The 21,384-nt window shown below is 38.7% G+C and overlaps 1 protein-coding gene across 3 annotated transcripts in view; it reads left to right on the forward strand.

Moving 5' to 3' along the window:
• Positions 1–21,384, forward strand: part of fbln1 (fibulin 1) — a 40,776-nt gene that overhangs the window by 12,398 nt on the left and 6,994 nt on the right. Inside the window, exons 7-16 of one of the 3 annotated variants that reach the window (XM_017701184.2) lie at positions 129–266; positions 1,746–1,883; positions 2,821–2,964; positions 3,100–3,225; positions 5,991–6,116; positions 6,345–6,464; positions 6,598–6,729; positions 7,508–7,631; positions 13,045–13,190; positions 13,833–13,970. In XM_017701184.2, the coding sequence (XP_017556673.1) occupies positions 129–266; positions 1,746–1,883; positions 2,821–2,964; positions 3,100–3,225; positions 5,991–6,116; positions 6,345–6,464; positions 6,598–6,729; positions 7,508–7,631; positions 13,045–13,190; positions 13,833–13,970 (1,332 nt within the window). Of the gene's footprint in view, positions 1–128; positions 267–1,745; positions 1,884–2,820; positions 2,965–3,099; positions 3,226–5,990; positions 6,117–6,344; positions 6,465–6,597; positions 6,730–7,507; positions 7,632–8,863; positions 9,623–13,044; positions 13,191–13,832; positions 13,971–21,384 lie in introns of those variants that run through there. The other 2 variants (XM_017701185.2, XM_017701186.2) reach the window with 2 other exon arrangements.

Raw genomic sequence — 21,384 nt, forward strand, 5'->3', positions numbered from 1 at the left:
GCCAATGCAAGCATAAATGATTATTCATATATCCTACATACATCTGTTTAGAAGATTCGTTGCAGTGTAATCAAAAGATATGACTCTTCTCTGTGCACTCTCACTTGATCACTTTACTCTCTCTGTAGACATTAATGAGTGTTTGCTGGGCTCTCATCACTGTCAACCTGGTGAGCGCTGTATTAACACTCTGGGGTCATTCCGCTGCCAGAGGGTGGTCAGCTGTGGCACAGGCTACGAGCTCACTGACAGCAACAGCTGCAAAGGTGACATGCACCATTACCCATTTAACTATGCTGTGAATGTTCAGACATATGATTTGAAAATGTTATATATAGTATAGTAAAGTATATATAAATGGATAACAGTGTGCTTTCCAATAAACATGTAATTGAAGATGTGATGTCATTGATGTCCAAACAAAGGAAAGAAAACATAACAAGTATCTCCAAAATAGTAGCTTTTTTGGAAGGAAAGGTTCTGACTAATGCATCTGTCATTACAATTACCGGTAATTACAACATTATGCTGTCATACTACTGGACATAATCTATCAACACAGCTCAGTTATGTCACTGTTTTGTAGTAGCATTCAGTGTTACCAAAAGCTTTTCTGAAAGTTTAAGTTTTAACTTAAGTAAAAAAGATCAGTTACATCAGTATATGGGCTTCCATCAGTGTCTCTTAAATATATAACTTGTTAGTTCCATTTTAGGTACTTAAAGTTTTATTACACACTCTATAACCTAAGAATAGATCAGCCAGTTTGCATTACAGTCCCTGTATTTGCTGAAAAATAAGCCTCAGTATGTAATAAGCCTGGGATTTTAAGGGGCTAAGTAATAGATTGCACACAACATCCCGAGTTGGTCTAATGCATGTGGTAAAGGATGCTGGCTGTACAGCTTGTTTAAGGGCATTAAAAGGTTTGGAATTTTCCTCAGAATCTGACCAAACAGGCTGCATACTGTAAAAAACATTGGTGTTTTAACTTAAAGAAGTTAGCTACTGGGCTACCTTATAATTTTGACTTATCTTAATTAATTCATTATTATCTTCTAGTAGTTATTTAATGTATCCATTTTCTGATTTTATATATGCTAAAGCAGAAATGTAGTAACAATTAGCTGCTGCATAAAAGGAGTCTACTTAGCAACCAGTGTTAAGTGGAATGCAGTTATTGTGAAAGAAATGTTTTGTTATTACAGATATCAGCTTGGCTACAATGACTCTCAAGCAATCAGACCATGTCATCAGAATTAACTGTTGTATAACTTATGGCATCATACAGTAATTGCTGATTAACCCTGCAGAGCTCACTGTTATCAGCATGTTGTAATTTGATTTCAGTTATTTTACTTTCACACTATTTCATACTATACACTTCAGCTCATTTGAGCAAGTGGCCGAAACTGCAGATTCAAAACTGTCAATGTCATATTTGTGTTTGTATGTATGAGACATTTTATTAAGATTCAAATTATAAATGTAACTCTTTATGAGAATTATGGAATTCTGTTTAAATAATTATATATACATGTCTTCATCTTAATCCTTTAAGGCTTAAGATAAATAACTGAATACATCTGCAAGGATTAAATGACAGTATATTAAAAATGCCCCTTACATTCAGACTGTTTGCATAATCTGATTTCACTTGTTTCAGCAAAATCTCTCACCTTAGCCTTAAAAGAAACAGAAGACAGAAATGTGCTTTAAATCAAGTGTTCTTTTCTGTTTTTTAGATATTGATGAGTGTGAGACAGGCACTCATAACTGTCCTCAGGACTTTGCATGCCAGAACATCCCAGGCTCCTTTCGCTGCCGGCCCAAAGTGCAGTGCCGTGCAGGATTCATACAGGATGCCCTGGGCAGCTGCATCGGTGATGATTGGTTCATGTTTACAACTGTCTTATTAATGTGTTAAAGGTTTACATATAATAACAAAACTAAGGTCACTCTCAGAGATTTCAGAACAAGAGTGAGCATGTCCTGAACACCCAAGGAAGCATGCATGAGTTAACCTCATAAAGCCACACTAAGAATAAAATATTAAAGCTACACATTAAATCTGTTTATGTTATTGCTGTTTTAAACTGTACTAATTGAATAAAACACAGCAGTATAACTTTCTTGCAAACATTATAACAAAACCTAATTTACAAATCTATGACTGTGATGGTGAATATTAGCTTTAAATGTTTACATGCAGGTTGATTGTGGCATGAAGGAGTCATAATTCATATGATGATGTATATTGAAGGTTGTAGTAAGTTTTGAAATCCTACAAGTGTTTTGCAGTGGATACTTGGGAGCTGACTGTTTGTAATTTGTTTCGATAGTTGGTTAATTCTCCAACTGAATTATTTCTTTAACAAAGAAAAAAGTTTCACAACTTTTTGAGGTTAGTCCTATATCAAAAATGATAGGTAGTGCCACAGACGTATTTCTTAGCCTCTAGATGTGCGGCTAGTAGTCCTGCTGTAGAAATTTCCAGTGGTTGAGTATGGTAATGAGAGAACACGGACAAAACGAGGAAAATTATGCAACATCATGAACTCTGTCCAAATGCTGTGTGCACTAATGTGCTGTAAAATACTTTCATAACATTGCATATTAAATGCTAGATTTAGTCTGGATTTCCCACTTTATCTCTTAGCAACCAAGCAGATAATCTGTTATGAACAGCAACAGTCTTAGAGTGATAGAAATACCATCTTCTCTTTAATGGAGGATCAGTAATATACATTGTATATATTATGTTTAACAATCCAAGACTATTCTATAAGGTCTCTAATTTCTCTCTTATGTCTGCCTCAGATATAAATGAGTGTCTGAGTGCTTCAGGGCCCTGTCCACCTGGCCAGGTGTGTTTCAACACTGTTGGCTCGTACACCTGCCAGAGGAACTCTCTCAGCTGTGGTCGTGGCTACCACCTTAATGAGGAGGGCACACGATGCGTTGGTACGGCAAAAAATATCAGTAGATTAATTCGCTTCTTGATTATTACATAAATGTAAAATTTACACATTTTTTTGAGCCATTCTGTTCCTGTAAAATGAAAGCTCAGCCGTGTTGTATTTTGTGTGTGTTCCTCAGATATTGATGAGTGTGCATTGCCAGATAATGCGTGTGCTGGTCATGGCTGTGTTAATGTGCTGGGCTCTTACCGCTGTGAATGCAAAAGTGGCTTTACTTTCAACAGCATCAGCAGGGTTTGTGAGGGTGAGAGTCCATGCAGTTCACAACATTCTTTCTCTTTCTCTCTCTATTTCAAGACTCACTGCCCCTCCAGTATGAAAAGTTTAACCATATGTTAAAGGCAACCATATGATAAAACAACATTACTTTCTTTAATATAGCATCTGCATAACACTACTACTATACATTGCTGTGAGGATTTGATTGTATTCGGCCACAAAAGCATATGTGAGGTCAGGTCCTGATGCTGGATGATTAGTACTGGATCACAGACTTCCATCACTGTAGAGAGCACCCTGTCACTGCTCCACAGCCCAGTGCTGGGGGGGCATTATACCCCTCTAGCTAATGTGTGACAATGGGAATAGGGACCTAGGCTCATGTACAGCCCATTAGTAGTAATGGTGTTCTACGGAGATTATATGAGCTGTATGTGTGTAATTAACCCCCTGTGTCAGCTTTAAGGTCAATGTTAAAGTATCTGAATTTACTCATTAGAAGGAATGTCTGCATAATTTAAGATATATAGTGTATATACAGTGGTGCTGGAAAGTTTGTGAACGCTTTTGAATTTTCTATATTTCTGCATAAATATGACCTAAAACAAAAGTCCTAAAAGTAGACAAAGAGAACCCAGTTAAACAAATAACACAAAAATATTATGCTTGGTCGTTTGTTTATTAAGGAAAATGATCCAATATTACATATTAAATATATAAAAAGTGAACCTTTGCTTTCAGTATGCAATAACTGCAACTAAATGTTTCCGGTAACTGTTGTAACTGCACACCGGCTTGGCGGAATTTTAGCCCATTTCTCCGTACAGAACAGCTTCCATTCTGGGATGTTGGTGGGTTTCCACACATTAACTGCTCGCTTCAGGGCCTTCCACAACATTTCGATGGGTTTAAGGTCAGGACTTTGACTTGGCCATTCCAAAAGATTATCTTTATTCTTCTTTAACTATTCTTTGGTAGAATGACTTGTGTGCTTAGGGTCGTTGTCTTGCTGCATGACCCACCTTCTCTTGAGATTCAGTTCATGGACAGATGTCCTGACATTTTCCTTTAGAATTCTTTGGTATAATTCAGAATTCATTGTTTCATCATGCAGCAAAACAGGCCCAAACCATGATACTACCACCACCATGTTTCACAGATGGGATAAGGTTCATATACAGGAATGCAGTGTTTTCCTTTCTCCAAATAACGCTTTTCATTTAAACCAAAAAGTTCTATTTTGGTCTCATCCATCCACAAAATATTCTTCCAAAAGCCTTCTGGCTTGTCCATGTGACCTTTAGCAAACTGCAGACGAGCAGCAATGTTCTTTTTGTAGAGCAGTGGCTTTCTCCTTGCAACCCTGCCATGCATACCATTGTTGTTCAGTGTTCTCCTGATGGTGTTCACATGAACATTAACATTAGACAATGTGAGAGAGGCCTTCACTTGCTTAGAAGTTACCCTGGGGTCCTGTGTGACTCCTGGGGAGGGTAACAATGGTCTGGAATTTCCTCCATTTCTACACAATCTGCCTGAATGTGGATTGGTGGAGTCCAAACTCTTTAGAGATGGTTTTGTAACCTTTTCCAACCTGATGAGCATCGACAACTCTTTTTCTGAGGTCCTCAGAAATCTCCTTTGTTCAGGCCATGATACGCTTACATAGTCATGTGTTGCGAAGAGCAGACTTTTATAGATCCCTGTTCTTTAAATAAAACAGGGTGCCCACTCACACCTGATTGTCATCCCATTGATTGAAAACACCTGACTCTAATTTCACCTTCAAATTAACTGCTAATCCTACAGGTTCATATACTTTTGCCACTCACATATATGTAATATTGGATAATTCTCCTCAATTAACAAATGTTCATGTTCATTCAAACAAAAAGTATAATATTTTTGTCTCATTTGTTTAATTTGGTTCTCTTTATCTACTTTTAGGACTTGTGTGAAAATCTGATGATGTTTTAGGTCGTATTTACGCAGAAATATAGAAAATCCTAAAGGCTTCACAAACTTTCAAGTATCACTGTACTTCAGTTAGTGTCAATCAATCTCTGTTACTAACATATATTTTCTTCATATAAGGCTGGTATACAGGAAATGTAGTAATACAGCTTTGCCCATAAACTTTGAACCATTAACATCAATAATCCTGTCAGATTTGTTTTTCACTTGCTGTTTTATTAGACTAACGAGTGTAAAAATGTATTTAATTGGACTGTTGGTGGTACTGATTTGTGTGAAATTCTTTAGCTGTACAGTGAGAAAGCATATATTTGTGCACATTAGAAAAAAAAGCCAGGAAATAAACGTGGTGTGAGTGTGTACAGATAACTTTCTAAACCTGTGAATATAAGGTTTACTGTCCCTAATGGTTAACATGCATGTTACTCTGGTGAAACAAATCCAAAATAAGCCCTCAATCTGAATTCCATTCTTAAACTGTCACAGTGCATCCGACAATAAATGTATCATTGTGCTTCTTTAACAACACAGAATGCTCCAGTTCCATGTGCTGATCCATTTTACTGCCCAGTGTCAACATTCACCTGGCCTAACTACTTCAGGCACAGATTTTAATTTTAAAGTAAAGGAGACACAGCCAAAGGCACACAATGTAATACCAGCAACATATTATGTGACCTACAGCACAGAATGGTGTTAAGGTTTTCACACTGTGAGCAGGTTTTATAGTCATCTGTAAACACTATTTTCTGCTTTTCTTCTTCATTCTGTTTTTACTGGACTACCATGTGTGTTCTCCCTTTTTCTGGAATACAGATATTAACGAGTGCCGACATTATCCTGGTCGTCTATGTGCACACAAGTGTGAAAACGTTTTGGGCTCCTATAAGTGCAGTTGCACAACAGGTTTCAAGCTGGCCAGTGATGGCAGGAATTGTGATGGTAAGGAAAGACTTAGCCCTGTTCCTGGGGATTCACTCATTGCAGAGTTTTGTGACTCTAATATTCAGATAAGGTGCTGGTTAGATGTATCAAGTGTAATAGGTTAAAATAGAACTAAACCTGTCAGGTTACCTGCTTTACAGACCAGGAGATCATTGAGGCTTTGAATAAAAACACATTATTGAAGGTCAAAATGATAACCATTCTCTCCCTCTGATTAACATGCAGACCTTAATGAGTGTGAAAGTAACCCCTGCAGTCAAGAGTGTGCCAATGTTTATGGATCGTACCAGTGCTACTGCCGTCGAGGCTACCAACTCAGTGACGTGGATGGAATTACATGTGAAGGTGTGTAGAAGAGGTCATATGTTACTTTCAGTCCATGAATTTGTATTATATGAGAGATTAAACATCGATTTTAATGTATGACTTTGTACATACAGACATATGAATTTAACAGCAATGTTGTCTCTTCCCTCAGACATTGATGAGTGTGCTCTGCCCACTGGTGGACATATATGTTCCTACCGATGCCACAATACACCAGGCAGTTTCCACTGCACATGCCCAGCTAAAGGCTACACCCTCGCCCTTAATGGACGTAGCTGCCAGGGTATAGAACCTATAATAACTATTTAAATGACTAGTTTTGTTGATTTTCTAAGCACAAATAAGTTAACATCCTCTAAAGGAAAAATATACAATAATAATAATAATAATAACATACTTAAAATATGGAATTTGTCTAAATTTTAAGGCAAAAAATGGGAAAAAAATGACATAACATATAAAATGTGCCATAACTTTTGCACATTTTATGATTTATTATTTTCCAAATATGTTACATTCAGCAAATAAGCAGTAGTTGTACATTACAATGTGCAAATGTGTGTAATGCATGTATAGGATGCATTAACTTATTTTCACATTTTGAGTAAATTTTAATGCAAAAAATTTTAAATAATTAAAATAGAAGTAACATATAAGAAGTAACATATAAGTGCCATAGAGAAGTAGCATACCAAATGTGCTGTAACTTTTGCACAGGCCACATTTGACATTTTATTATATGTTACATTCAGCAAATAAAAAACAGTAACTGTGCATTACAATGTACAGAAGTATGTTCTCTGTGGAGAATGTTTTAACTTATTCTCACATATAAAATCCTAAAAAAACGGAATTTGACCACACGTACCCAAACTTTTGCATACGACGTACATGTATGAACTTGACTTTCACCAGTACAGCAGACATTATCAGTGCTTACCTCAAACAATTCAGCTCCTGTTCCTTTAGCACTCTGTTTTCTCATATCACTGATTAAACTGTATGATGAATAAGGAGACTGTTAATACTGTTGATTTGGTCTGTCTCTTACTCATAAACAGATGTTGATGAGTGTGTGACAGGGACACACACTTGCTCAGAGACAGAGAGCTGCTTTAATGTTCAGGGAGGGTTACGATGCCTGAGCTTCGAATGTCCTCCTAATTACAGGCGCTCAGGCGAAACGTAAGTACAATGAATTTGCTGCCATATGTGATGTGGCCTCAGATGATTGCACATACAGTGGCCCCAGAAAGTATTTGGACAGTTTGACCATTGGTAATCTTTTTGGTTGTTTCATAAAATGTTTATCAAAACAATATTAGTTTCAGAGGAAAAACTCTTTGATGGTAGACTCGTTGTGTGGAGAAAACCTGGAGAAGAATTCAAACCGAAAAGTCAAAGCCAAGGGCTGTTATTCTTCCAGTGGTGTTGGTGAGCTTGTGTTCCATGATGGGATCATGACCTTAGAAGGCATATTTAATGGCAAACCTGCAGATGTCTGCAAATAAACTGGCCAAATAATAAGCATCTTTTGATCAGAATAATTCTTGAGAATTATTTGCCAAGAAGAATGCTCTATTTAAAATAAATGCCTCTTGATTTGACATTTTGTTTCACAACATAATTAACATAATACATTATCAAACGTAGCACAAATGTCTAAATGCCTTTTGGGCCTGCTGTATGTTTTAAATGATTGAATACTCATAATAATATATTTGAGGTCTGACTGCAGTGCATTTGTTTTGTACATTGGAACACTGCATGGAATGGAGTAACAATGCCTTACATGTAGCCTGTGTAACTCTAGCTTTAAAGCTAGAAACTGGAAAACTTGGACTTTAATACAGTTCAAGAAATCTGCCAATCTTAAGCATGCTAAGTAATACATAAATTAATAAAGCACAAGATTTACATGCAAGACATAATATACTGTGCTCCTTAGCATTAAGTGTTATTTGACCTATTCTTGCTCTGCTCACAAATGTGTTCTTTCATAGTGACTATTGTGCAGCAAACAATCCATTCAATCTAGTTAGTCTTTCTTTAGAATGGCTGCCTAACATTAAGCATCCAGCTTAAAACACTACACTGCTGAGTAGGACTTTTGTCGATGTAGCTAATCAAAGCTAGGCTGGAAGTCGTCTCTTTTCGCTGAATGGGATTTTTCACAGTGTTCTGTAAAATTTGGCCAGTTGCAACAACAGAATGCATTTGTGAGCAAAGCATGAATAAATCAATTAAGAGCCCTGCCTTGAAATGACAAGCATTAGGCAGGATACTTCAAAGTCACTGTGTGTGCCACTCCCCTCACCCCCTTCCTTCACCGCATGTCAAGCACTGCATCGCCCTAACTCTTCCCTGTCTCCTCTCCTTCCCCCTCTTCTCTCCATCTCTTTGTCTCCCATTTGCAGTCGCTGTGAACGCTTGCCTTGCAATCAGAGTAATGAGTGTCTGGCCTTGCCTCTGAGAATAACCTACTACCACCTCACTTTTCCCACCAACATCCCCGTACCCACCAACATCTTCCGCATGGGCCCCTCCACTACTATGCTCAGCGACAACCTCCAGGTGGCCATAGTGGATGGGAACGAGGCAGGCTACTTTGCTGCAGAGAGGGTAGAGAATGGAGGCGTGATAGTGGTTCAGAAGCCCATCACTGTGCCTCAGGACTTTGAGATCTCACTGGAAATGAAACTGTGGCGCTATGGAAGTCTCAGCACCTACCTGTCCAAAATACGAGTGTTTGTAACACAAGAAGACCTTAGCAATTTAATCCATGAGTGAAATGAGGAAAAAACTATTAGTAATCATTCTGATTATCTGGATTAAGAGGTTTAGTACCGAAATTCCCCATATACTGCACAAATTGATAGCTACAACTCATGTGCTGTTAAACGTGTTAGAGTCACTGGTAGGGTTACCGTTAGACAAGAACTTTTGAGTAGTGTTGCAGTAGTAGACGAAGAATAGTGGTACAATTGTGTTGAATAATACAAAATTAAAATAGGTGAGTTTTCCATAGTGTCTTCATATTAAGGCAGTGTGTGATGATAGATCATATATTTCTAAGGGGATTTCTGAGAAGAACATTTAGTGCTTTGATTCTTTTACTGTCTGTGTTGTCCCATTTATGTACCATTCCATTTTTTAAATAAAATGTATTTCTTCTAGCTATTTTTTCTCTTTAACACATATATAGTCCAAGCACACAGGCGTGAAAAAGATTTCTGAATTCTATTAGCAGTAGGGGAGAGCAGCGCACAACCTAACACATTTTGGCCTTTGAATAATAATTTTAATAATTGTTGAGCCAGATAAGCTTTCCATTCTAAATATGTTGAATATCTGCAACAAAATACATTTGATTAGTGAAAAGATATATAAAAAGATATATATTTTCATGACATCTGTGGTACATTTTTGACTAATTTGTTAATAAAATATGTGGGAGGATATCGCTGCTATCGGAACAAATCTCAATCCATGTTTTTGTCACAGTTTTTCACATAGTTTAAAAATGCATCTTACTCTTTGCATTGTGGATAAATTTCATGATGAATGGACCAGAAAAAACAGCCCAAAGTGAGTTGGAAAAAGGCCTGGTTACATAGACTTACATCAGAAGTAAAGGTGTTTTTTCTTTCTCTTGTATACTTGTAATTTTGGAGATACAAGTTTTTGTTCCAACAGTAGCGATTTGGACTTTTCTCCTCATTTACATTGGGAGGCTTTGTTGTAACACTGTAACAACTGCGCAGTGTAGCACCTGTACTTTAGCCTGACTAGCACACACTGTGTTCAAAACACTGCTATATTACATCCCCCAAGAGTGTTATTGTTAGTGTTATGCTATAAAATAGAAGTGAATCTGTATCTTATACACAGTTCAGCAATCAAAAACACACACACAAAAAAAGGTACAAAAACAGACTGAATCTTGTTTTATTGCTGTCAAAATTTGCATATGACAGTGCTTTGGGAATGTACAAAGGTGACGTTCGGCTTAAATCTGGTTAACTAGATGTGTGTTAGTGACCTACTCTCCCATATCTCTGAATAGGGTCGTCTCATTCTGTCTCTATGTAGTGTCAGTGATAGTGTTAGTTTTTTTAAGGCCTACTTTAAATTATGTCCATTACACTATGTTGATAGCCTTTGAGCCACTAGATGGAGCTTTTGGGAAAAGCAAGTCCAGTGTTGTCGATTCATATGGAGATAATGGCAGCTGTGGATATCTTGTGTTGCATACCACTTTAAAGAAAAAACTGAGAGATCCTGTTCATACAGGGTTAATGTAAATTCAATAAAACTGCATTCAATGACCTAACCATTGACATTTTCCAACATAAAAAATCAAGGGAAGAAAGTTAAAGTCTAGTCCAATAAGATGGACTCTTATTGGACGAAACTGAATCGATTCAGCAGTACTGATTGTACTCATCCATGATAATAGAGCAGGAAAAGCCTGTCTCAAGTGATGGAGTACTCGAAAGAACTGTTGAGTGAAAAGAGCTGAGACTGAGTTTTGAACGCCATAAATCAAATCAGCGTTCAGGTTCTTCGGGGCGTAGGGCGATTACACCGCGAGAGGTGCACTTCTCCTCACTGTCAGCCAGGGCCATGTCCTCAAAATCCAGCTTTTAAAAAGCATGGCCATGCTCCTCTTTTTTCCCCCTGCTTACTTTCTGACAGTGAGTTATGGGCCTCTGGGTTCTGGACGGTGGTCTGCACCAATTTGTGGCGCAGCAGCATCACCACTGCACACCAAGAATGAGGGCCCGCAGAGTTTGTGTTGGGGCTTTATCAACACTCTGACTATAAATAATAATTACCAGTGAGGGAAAGAAAAAAAAGAACTTGTGCTTGACCATAAGGACTCCTGTCCAAAAAAAGTGTTTTTTTTTTCTTCTAGAAATGGAGAGTTCTTGCTTTTGGCCACGTGACTGCAGTGCATGATAACTTTGATGGCCTCATGCAGCATCCCAAGCCGCAATCAAGCCCCCATATGCTTGACCTGCCTTTGATGTCCACGTTTGATGTCACTAGATGTCGACTTTAAAGTGGCAGTTCACCTCAGGGTTTTATGTCCTCATGAATCCAGCTCGTGGTCCGTCATGACGTTTCCCGCCCGAGAACCCACTGGGCTCTCCTGTGCGTGCCGTGCACGAGGCGTGCTATTATAAGTGAGGAGAACATCTTGTGGTTTTGGCTCCGCTCTAAGCAAAACGTGGACCCGCCCGCTAATTGCTAATTACAAGTCCATGCCCAGTGGTGGCTTGACTTTTCTGTCAGGGGCTTCTCCCCTCTCAGCATGAAAGAAGGCCCGTAACCTAATCCAGGCCTTGGGGTTTAGCTCCAGCTTCTAGAGCCCGATGAAAGAAAGCAGCAATGGAAGGATAACTAATCACAGTGGCTCAGAGAGATCACAGTCCTAACACCACTGGAACACTGTGCACTTTCTTTTGCGAATTAGAGGCCAAATAGTCACCCCTTTTATGTGTGTGCGTTAGTGTTGTTCACAAATAGAATGAAATCGTTGAACAGTAGTTGGTAAAGAAATCCAGTAATAGTCTGTACATGTCAGTAATCGCATCAGGCTGGCTCATACAAGCTCATCTAATTTCTGTATGGAATCAGCTTGCAATCATTTGCTATGCATGTATGGCACATGGGGTAAATCAACAAACAAATGATGCAGGTGTGTCTTGGAAACAAGCAGGATAGTTGTTTAAGAACGTCATGTTTTTGAAAAAAGATTATGCATTTTACACTTTTACATCTTCACTAATACAATTCTGAGAACAGAAGTGACCTTAAAGATGCAATGTCTCACTTTAAGACTCCATTGTCATAAGTAGGACTCCTATTCCAGGGAGAAAATCATATAGGGAACATGGCCGTTTTCACTCACATTGTCCCGGCTTTCTACTAGAGCTGCCTCCGATTATCCAGAGACACAAACAAAGTCTTAAATAAGCCCATTGCACAGGCCTACAAAGACAGGGGAGTTGTCTAGTCAGGCTCTCCAAGGATATAAAACTCCCTCTGCCCATAAATCCTACACATGAGATTATTGGATATGAACGCTGGGACCGCTCCACAAAACCAAATATTTTCTTGAACAGGCTTTAGATCAGTGTCAGAGCTTCACCCTGACAGGCAAAATGCATTGAAACTATGAGTGGCTAACAGGAAACTTGACCACCAAAGTCTCTTTCCTGGTGTGATTTTTGGCCTCTTGCTTGACTCTATTCTGATTCCTACCCCCAAAACATGATTGTCTAACTTGCAGGTCCCATTTTAAGAATGCACACTATTTGTGCAAATAATATTTATGTAGTGGACATTTCACTCGCCTGCTGGGCATTGGGTTCTGTGGTAAGTTGCACTGGAAGGCTCCCCGTTGTTGTGTGCCCCCAGTTTTGAAAGGATTTTTTTTTTAATTCCGTTACAAGCTGCCATCAGGAATTGTGTTCTCGAATGTTGTAGCGAATAACCAAGATTGATAATGACAGAGTAAGAATCTGTGTTAGCTCAGCATTTGTCCAGTGCAATGCATTGTGAAGGCATGCTTTTTCTCCTTTTCTTTCAGCAGAGCAAGGGTTGATCGCTCTGACACCATCCGCTGTATAAAGTCCTGTCAGCCCAACGACATCTCATGTGTGCTGGACCCTGTTCACTCCATTTCACACACTGTCATCTCCCTGCCCACCTTTAGAGAGTTCACCAAACCAGAGGGTACAGTATCTATTTCACCCAGAATTATTCTGGATAATAATTAAGATGAGTTTAGAGATGTAAATTTCATTGCTCTTGGAGCAACAAGAGCAAAATAAATGTACCTATCATGAATAATTACCTTTATCATTTAGCATTTGTTTTCATTGGCCATGTCATTTTGGATGTTGTCATAGTTTGAGCTCCTGGTGCATCTAGCAAAAAGTGCCCCACTTAGTTGATTATACCCTACCCTACTTATCTTGTTATAAATGCCTATCTACAATGTTATGTCTACAATGTTTTCTACAAGGGCATAAAGTATTAGACTGATTGTTAGTCACTGTATGTACAGGAATACAAACACGTACACAAATTGTCATTGATGTGACACATTTATGAAGCAACAAAAGCTACTTGAGTGCTAATAAGTCCCCTTTGTGGAGGATTTTCAGCCTGCTAAACATGAGTGAGTGATTGAGTTACAAATCAGGTCCATGAGGTGCTATGTGATTTAAAATAATAATATTATACTGCATATATTTCCTCTGACAAAATTGTTTCAAAGGATTCGGTTTATGTATATGCCAAAAATGACTTTCAAACCAAATGCAAAGAATTCATTGTTGTATGCTTTTTTTTTTCTCTTATTTTCGTCTACAGAAATTGTTTTCCTGAGATCTGTACCCCCATCTCATCATCCACACATGGACTCCCCAGAAATTATCTATGACATTCTTGAAGGAAACGTCCAAAACTCCTTTGACATCATTAAGCGTTCTGAGCATGGCATGGTTGTGGGTAAGTACACTCTGGTGTCTGGCTAACAATGCCTAGGGAACACAGACTGAACCCTGGGGCCTCATTCTCTGAAAATTGAATTTGCCTCAAGTGGTTTTCTGACCTAATTTTGCGTTACGAAAGATTCTCCCGCCTTTTTTTTTTCATTTTTAACAAACCAGTTGCATGTGTGTCTCTGTGTGGGAGAGAAGGAAGACAAGACTGGAAAACTTGGAAACTGCGTGTAGATGCTTATTCCACTTAGGTGTTTGTGACACCAGTCTTCCAATGTTGGTTCAGTTGATGATAGCCTTTAAGAGTCTCTTGCATCTTTTGTGGTTGTCTCAGCCTTTACATGGCCCTTCTGGAGGAAAGCTGTTCATGTTCTGTTCATCCTTTTAGATGAATGAGCCTTTTTTTTCACTCACTAAGTATATGGACTTATTTTTTCTCTCTTGTGGCAGAACTGACTTCACTTGACTCTATGTCTACTTGCTTTATTTATCCTGGGCTGTTTGGAAAGATCACAGAAAGGTTTTCAGTGACCAAAAGGTTATTGTTGTTATGTCTTCGTACAAGAGGAATTGGAAGGGCTAACAGTACTAAGCGTACTGAGGTGAACGTGGTTGAGGCTGAAAAGAAAAACCCAGAAGACATGGACACTTGAGCTTGTAGCATATGAGTCAGTGTTTGTTTCAGAAAGCTGACTAATTTCAGAGAACCTTTATACATATGCACCTCAAGAGTTAGTTGGAACCATTATCGGAGTGCCACTGTTTCATGAAGAGTCCACAAGAGCTTTGATTTGAGTTTTCATGCTGATCTGGCACCACATTTTTGTATTTCTTCACCATAAGCTGGAGATTTGGTTAGCCCTTCTTTTTAATACTGGTTTTAACATGCCTTTGTGAACTTCACCTCATAGCACAGAAATGCATAACATGTACAATGTAGATCGTCGCTCGGAGCACAAGAGGAAGAGGGGCTGGCTTTTCCAGGGAACTTCAAAGGGCCCTCAGCTAGGCTAACTTTCTTGCTGAAAAAACAGCATAAACCAGCATTAATTCCATGTGCTGGCTTTGTTGGTGATTAGCTATGCTGATCTGTGCTGGTTATTCTAGCAGGGTTCAAGTGAGTTAATTAGCTAGCTAAGCAAGTTGTGTAATACAAGCTGTCATTAAGACGTCTGAGCATATCATACATAAACGTTTTCAAATAAGACCTTTGTTTAGCTTAAGCTTCTTTTTGCTGTTTAACAAATCCCATTTTGGGACCATACATAGTTTTGCACTATTAATATTTCCTTGCTCCGCTAATGAATAGTCTTGTGGGGCCAGACGTGATCTTGTGAAGAACATGCATATCTGGGAACAACTTTTAATGCTGGATTGCAACAAAAATCTGCTCCAAACAAATGATCCCAAATTCCTCTAGTCCATGCTCTTTTAACGCCTGGAGTGATACATAACACAAGCAAACAATCTAGCTAGGGAAATGTTATTGTTGGCTAACAGAACTGTTTTTGCCTTGCAAGAGATAATGCTTACTTCATAAAGCATTCGATTAGAAATTTCACACTTTTGTTCCCACTCTGTTAAGTGTTCCCCACAAACACTTTTTCTTATGGTTTCCCCATGATATTAGGACTAAATTTCAAATGGCTTCCTACTCCCTAGTGTGCTATGTCATTTATGAAACTCAGGCTTTTAAATCCAAGTACCGCACTATTTGTCTAATAGGGAATTGTGCAGATGTCAAGCTTGTAAGAATAGAACCCTTTTTGGTGCTATTTTGAAGTATTTTCAAAAAAGGTTCTATAGAGAAGCATATACAACACATTCTCAATCAATCTGTATAACCATTTCACCATGCAGAGAACCATTAAAGCATGACGTGGTTCTATATAAAACTCATGGTTCTAAATAGACAAAAGACAAACCATTGTCTTTAGTAAATGACTTTAAAGAACCATCTTGTTTAGGTGTGTGTGTGTGTGTGTGTGTGTGTGTGTGTGTGTGTGTGTGTTTACATATGGCTAACTACAGCTGTATAGCTGTCACTGTATTAAGCTGTTCGGAATGTAGTGTAGAAACCATGGCTGCTTTAGTGCCTTTTACGTTAAATACTGAATATTGTATTTGATTTCCTTGATTTCCTGTTTAGTGGCAACATTGATTCAGTCAGAATCACTACATTTAATGAATCTGGTTTCGGTCCAGGTGGAGAGAATTTCCAAAAACATCAGTATACAGATACTGTGCTCTCTGTGTTCTTGTGGTGTTTGGACAAGAGTGTTGTGAACTGTACGCTTGGAGGTAGAAGTGTCTTTTCAAACCATCACCCCACGAGTACTGCAGACAGCAGGCAGACGTGGTTCTATGGAATGCTAACATCATGTCATGATATATATATGAGTGTGTGTGTGTGTGTGTGTGTGTGTGTTCATGAAACATCCACACTGATGATTCACGCAGTTGCTCATTGTTACATATTGTTCTCTCCAGTCCTCAGTTGTGTCTGCCTTGGCACTAGAGCTGTAAAATTTGGTACCACATGAAAGCACTTTCTGTCTTCATTGCAAAGAGCTCCTCATTAGCTGAAGACGACTCTTCCAGAACCGTTCCCACATGCAGAGTCCCAGGGCTAATGTAGAGCGAGCTGCGGCCCTTTGTCACGATGAGGCGGTAGACCTGCAGTGGCCAAAGCATAGAGAGAGGCATCAGCGAGTCAGACACTGCCCAGCACTAAAACAACTGAAAAGGATAAGTCATGAGAAAGCATCTGGAATAAATTTGCAAGCTTGCACAGAAAGTCTTCCATCCCATATCTCTTGGGTATTTGAGGAGACTAAGGACTTAATCTCATTTATGAGTTGTGTCACTGTAAAGACAATGCTTGTTCATACTCAGATGTGAATGGGCTGCTTGGGTAATTTGGAAAAAAGTAGAATGTTTCCAAAATGTCAGACAAAGAGATGCATGAAATTATTTTCTACTGACATGGCAATTAGTCACTGCAATTCTTGCACAATCTTATTAAAATTGCACTTGTTGAAATATGGTCGTTTAAATGAAGACAACTTTGTTTGTTGTAATTAATCTAAGCCTATGTTCTCAAATGGCCACAGCACATGACAGCTAAGCATTGTGTCTGTTCGGACAAACATGACTCAAATCTGCAAGGCCTGGATAATTAGCAGATGAGTTGACTAAGTCAAGATAATTGTGGTTGCTGGAATTTTCTTTTTCCAGTTGTACTTGTACATCTGCACATAGGCTAGGTTACCTTTAGAAGTCACAGTTATCATCACCAACAACAAAAGCATGGCATAATTTGATTTTAACTATTTCTTGAAAAAAGCTGAAAAATATGCCAGAAGTACAGATTCTAAACTTCCAATCATACTAATTTCTGTATTTGTAGTAACAGTTAGAAGAGGAGCTATTTTATTATGAATAGTTAGCGAGTGGGTCATTGTACCATTGCAGTGACAAACAAGGCATGGAAACTTGTAATTCAACTGTAAAACAGTCTGATTTTCAACAAGTAAAGTTGTAACACTACAGACCTGTGTGAAATGTAAATAAATGTAAATAAAAACAGAATGCAATGATTTGCAAATCTCATAGACCCATTTTTTATTCACAGTAGAACAGAGGACAGATGTTGAGAGTGAGACATTTTACCATTTCATGAAAAAACATTAACTCATTTAGAACTTGATTGCAGCAACATATCTCAAAAAAGTTGGGACAGGGCTGGAAAAGTAAGTGGTACTAATAAAAAGCAGCCAGAGGAGCAATTTGCAATTTGCAACTAACTAACTAACTAACTAATTTTAGAGAGGCAGTTCACCAGTCTGCAAAAAATTGTGGAACACTTTCAGAAAAATGTTCTTCAATGTAAAATTGCAAAGATCCCTGTATGCAAGGGACAAGGCTGATGGTCTGTATTGGATGCTTGTGATCTTCAGACTCTCAGGTGGCACTGCGTTAAAAACAGGCATCGGTACTGGAAATCACTGAATGTGCTCAGGGACACTTCCAGAAATCATTGTCTGTGAACACAGTTCACTGTGTAATCCACAAATGCAAGTTAAACCTGTATCATACACAGAAGAAGACACGTGTCAACACAATCCAGAAACGCCACCGTCTTCTCTGGGCCAAAGCTCATTTAAAATGGACTGAGGCAAAATGGAAACCTGTTCTGTGGTCAGATGAATAAGAATTTGAAATCCTTTTTGGAAACCACGGGCTCCATGTCCTGCAGACTCAAAAGGAGCAGGACAATCCAGCTTGTTATCAGTGCACAGCTCAAAAGCCTGCATCTCTCATGGTATGAGGTTGCATTAATGCCTATGGTGTGGGCAGGTTACACATCTGGAAAGGCACTATCAATGCTAAACAGTACATATAGGTTTTAGAACAACATATGCTTCCATCCAGACAACGTCTATTTCAGAGAAGGCCTTGCATAATTCAGCAAGACAATGCTAAACCACATACTGTATCTATCATAACAGCATGGCTTTGTAGAAGAAGAGTCTGGGTGCTGAACTGGCCACCTGCAGTTCAGACCTTTCACCACTAGAAAACATTGTGCATCATAAAATGAAAAATCCAGCAAAGAGGACCCAGGACTGTTGAACAGCTAGAATCCAACATCAGACAAGAATGGGAAGTTCCTTTCCCAAAACTCCAGCAACTGGTCTCCTCACATTCCAGTTGTTAAAGAGGGGATGCTACACAATGGTAGACATGACCCTGTCTCAACTTTTTTGAGATGTGTTGCTGCAATTAAGTACCAAATATTTTTCATGAAATGGTAGAATATCTCACTTTCAACATGTGTTCTATGTTCTTTGTGAATAAAATATGGTACAAAATTACATGAAACTAAAACTTCAGCATCTGTGAAATCACTTCTGTGACAATTATGATTTTCATGTACAGCAGCAAAAAAACACTAAAATAAAAAAAAATGAAGAAGAATTATAATAGTTTTTGTTGGTTAATTTAGGAGTAGAACAAACAGGACATGGACAACAACTTTCTGTGGTTAATTGTCATTTTGAACTTATTTTCATGGCTTCAAAGTTGTGGGACACCATTTGCCACCACAATGGTAAAATGGCAGTGACTGTACATTCTTGTTTTGCAGAAGAAAATATCCTTCATATTTTACCATGTTTCATCATTACTTAACTTCAAAACAAACAGAAAAATGAAGAAAATGCAGATTTGAACCTGTCGATACAGCATGATAAATTAAATGTAAATGTAATTTTGTAGAAATTTTGTAACTCTGTATGTTATTTAATACTTTGTTACATAATTAGACAGTAACAACTGTCTCATTATGTAATAAAGTATTAATATGAAATACTGGAACGTTATATCCTGTTCACAGCATTAATCTGAAAGACCCTCATATAGGAATTCATGTGATGGGAATTCTTGGTCACAAATGGATGTGGCTGAGAGGCATTCTGCTTCTTTGTTTGTTTGGGTTTTCCCCATGCTGAGCAGCACCCAGAGGGAGAGAAAGCATCAGTTTTCTTCTCGCATCCATCACTGTCCACGAGAAGGTTTCTCATGGCACTCACGTCTGAGTGAAAACACTGGCAGCATAAATCGTCAGAACAAACACAGCAGTCTTCAGTCTTGCTGAGGTACCAACATTAAAGCTTTGAATTGAGGGACCAGATGAGGTTAGCTTAAGCTCTTTAATGTATACATTCACACTCATATCCTACATTCTTTTTATGTCGACAATGTTTTAAAGGGTAAAAGAAAGCAGTGAGCAGCCTCTGAAACACTCACTCACTCACACACTCACTCAATATATAGCACCATATATAATTTGGACAAATCTTCTTATATCATCATATGTATCTCTCTACAATCAGTTTGTCTGGTATATATACAAGAGAAGTGTGCTGCTGCTTAAGGATAAGTTTTAAAATGTCTTTGCTCAACAGCACCCCCTCTAAAACTACCTAAGAAATACAGGCTTTTGAGGCAGTAACAGTTGCATCAGACCTTCTTCACATAGGCTAAGAGATGGCGCTCATATCACACTTTGGTGGCCGGAATGAAGCTCTGGCTGGATGCCCCAGTGACGTAACCTCAGCAAAAATGCAGGCCTGAAGAAAACCGTGTACTGTGGTGTTTCCCTTCACTGCAATGAGGGGGGATTTGCCAACTTACGAAAGAGCAATTGGAAAAATTAAAGCAGTGGCATCTTTGCTTGAGTGATTCCCAATTTGGCTACAACACAACCTGGATTCAGTTTAGAAAACCAAGATTAAAAAAAGTAAGTAAAAAAATTCCAACTACTTGAAACATCTGGTTGGAATATGCACCTGTGGTCTGAAATGACTCCAAAAAATGAAATAATTTGCTATGATTCAGTTGGCATCGTAGTGAAAAACGAAAGAAGAGACAGTTTGTCTGTGTTCAGGTATGTGTCGCTGGCAGTGGCTACTGTCCTTCACACACACCAGAGGAATTTTAGCTAGGTGTGTCAGGCTGTTTGAGTTTGTGGGTGGTGTGTGGGGTATTTCCTTGTATCTGCTGCTACCTTCGGCTTTTCTTTGTGGAAGACATAAAATATGGTAACGTTTAAAGCATGACAGGAAAAGTAATTGAAACAATACCCGTGACAGGATACCCATGCTTTATATGCTGTTTGAGAAAAGAACATTTTTGGTACCCCTACAGTTTCAGGTTTACACTAGTTTTGCTTCCAGCTGTCATGTGTTCTGTAATGAAGTCTGGATTTGATACAGTAAGAAGAGTTAAACTGATTTGTTGCCCACGCCATGCATGAAGATGTCTTACAACAGTAAATCCTGTCTTGTCATATCGCTGTGGTTTGCTGATTGAGTAGAAGATTGACTTCTACTGGAAACATGCTCCGCTTTCACTAAAATGAAAAGGCTCCTTCCATTTCACTGATAACCGATGGAATTGGATGCCTCCCTGAAGCTAGACTTGAGCAGGCTGTCATATCAGTCTCTGGATGCTGAGCAATACAGAATGAATCACAAAATGGCATCATTAGGCATTCAATAAGGGCCAAGACCATGAAGCCTCCTCTGCCTGTCAGGACTACTGTAAATAATTAAAGTGGGGTTTCACTACTCCGGTGGTCCACAGACACATATCATTCACTGACATTGCTCAGCCAGGGAGCCAGGGCAATCCATCACAGCTGATGTATCATCTGCTGCGGCGTATCCAGGGGTGGTGGCCGCAAGAAGGACAGGAAGCTTTATTTATGTTTCAGCTCCTACAAGGGAACAAATGATCTGATCACATGCTATTGGAAATCTGTGATTTCATAATTTCATCAGCTAGCTTTATAATTCAGAACTTCAGGAACCGCAATAGCCTATGACCACAGGTATACTAGATGGTACAAGGTTTGT

The sequence above is a fragment of the Pygocentrus nattereri genome, chromosome 11 (assembly GCF_015220715.1).
Source record: "Pygocentrus nattereri isolate fPygNat1 chromosome 11, fPygNat1.pri, whole genome shotgun sequence".
NCBI classification, from domain to species: Eukaryota; Metazoa; Chordata; class Actinopteri; order Characiformes; family Serrasalmidae; genus Pygocentrus; species Pygocentrus nattereri.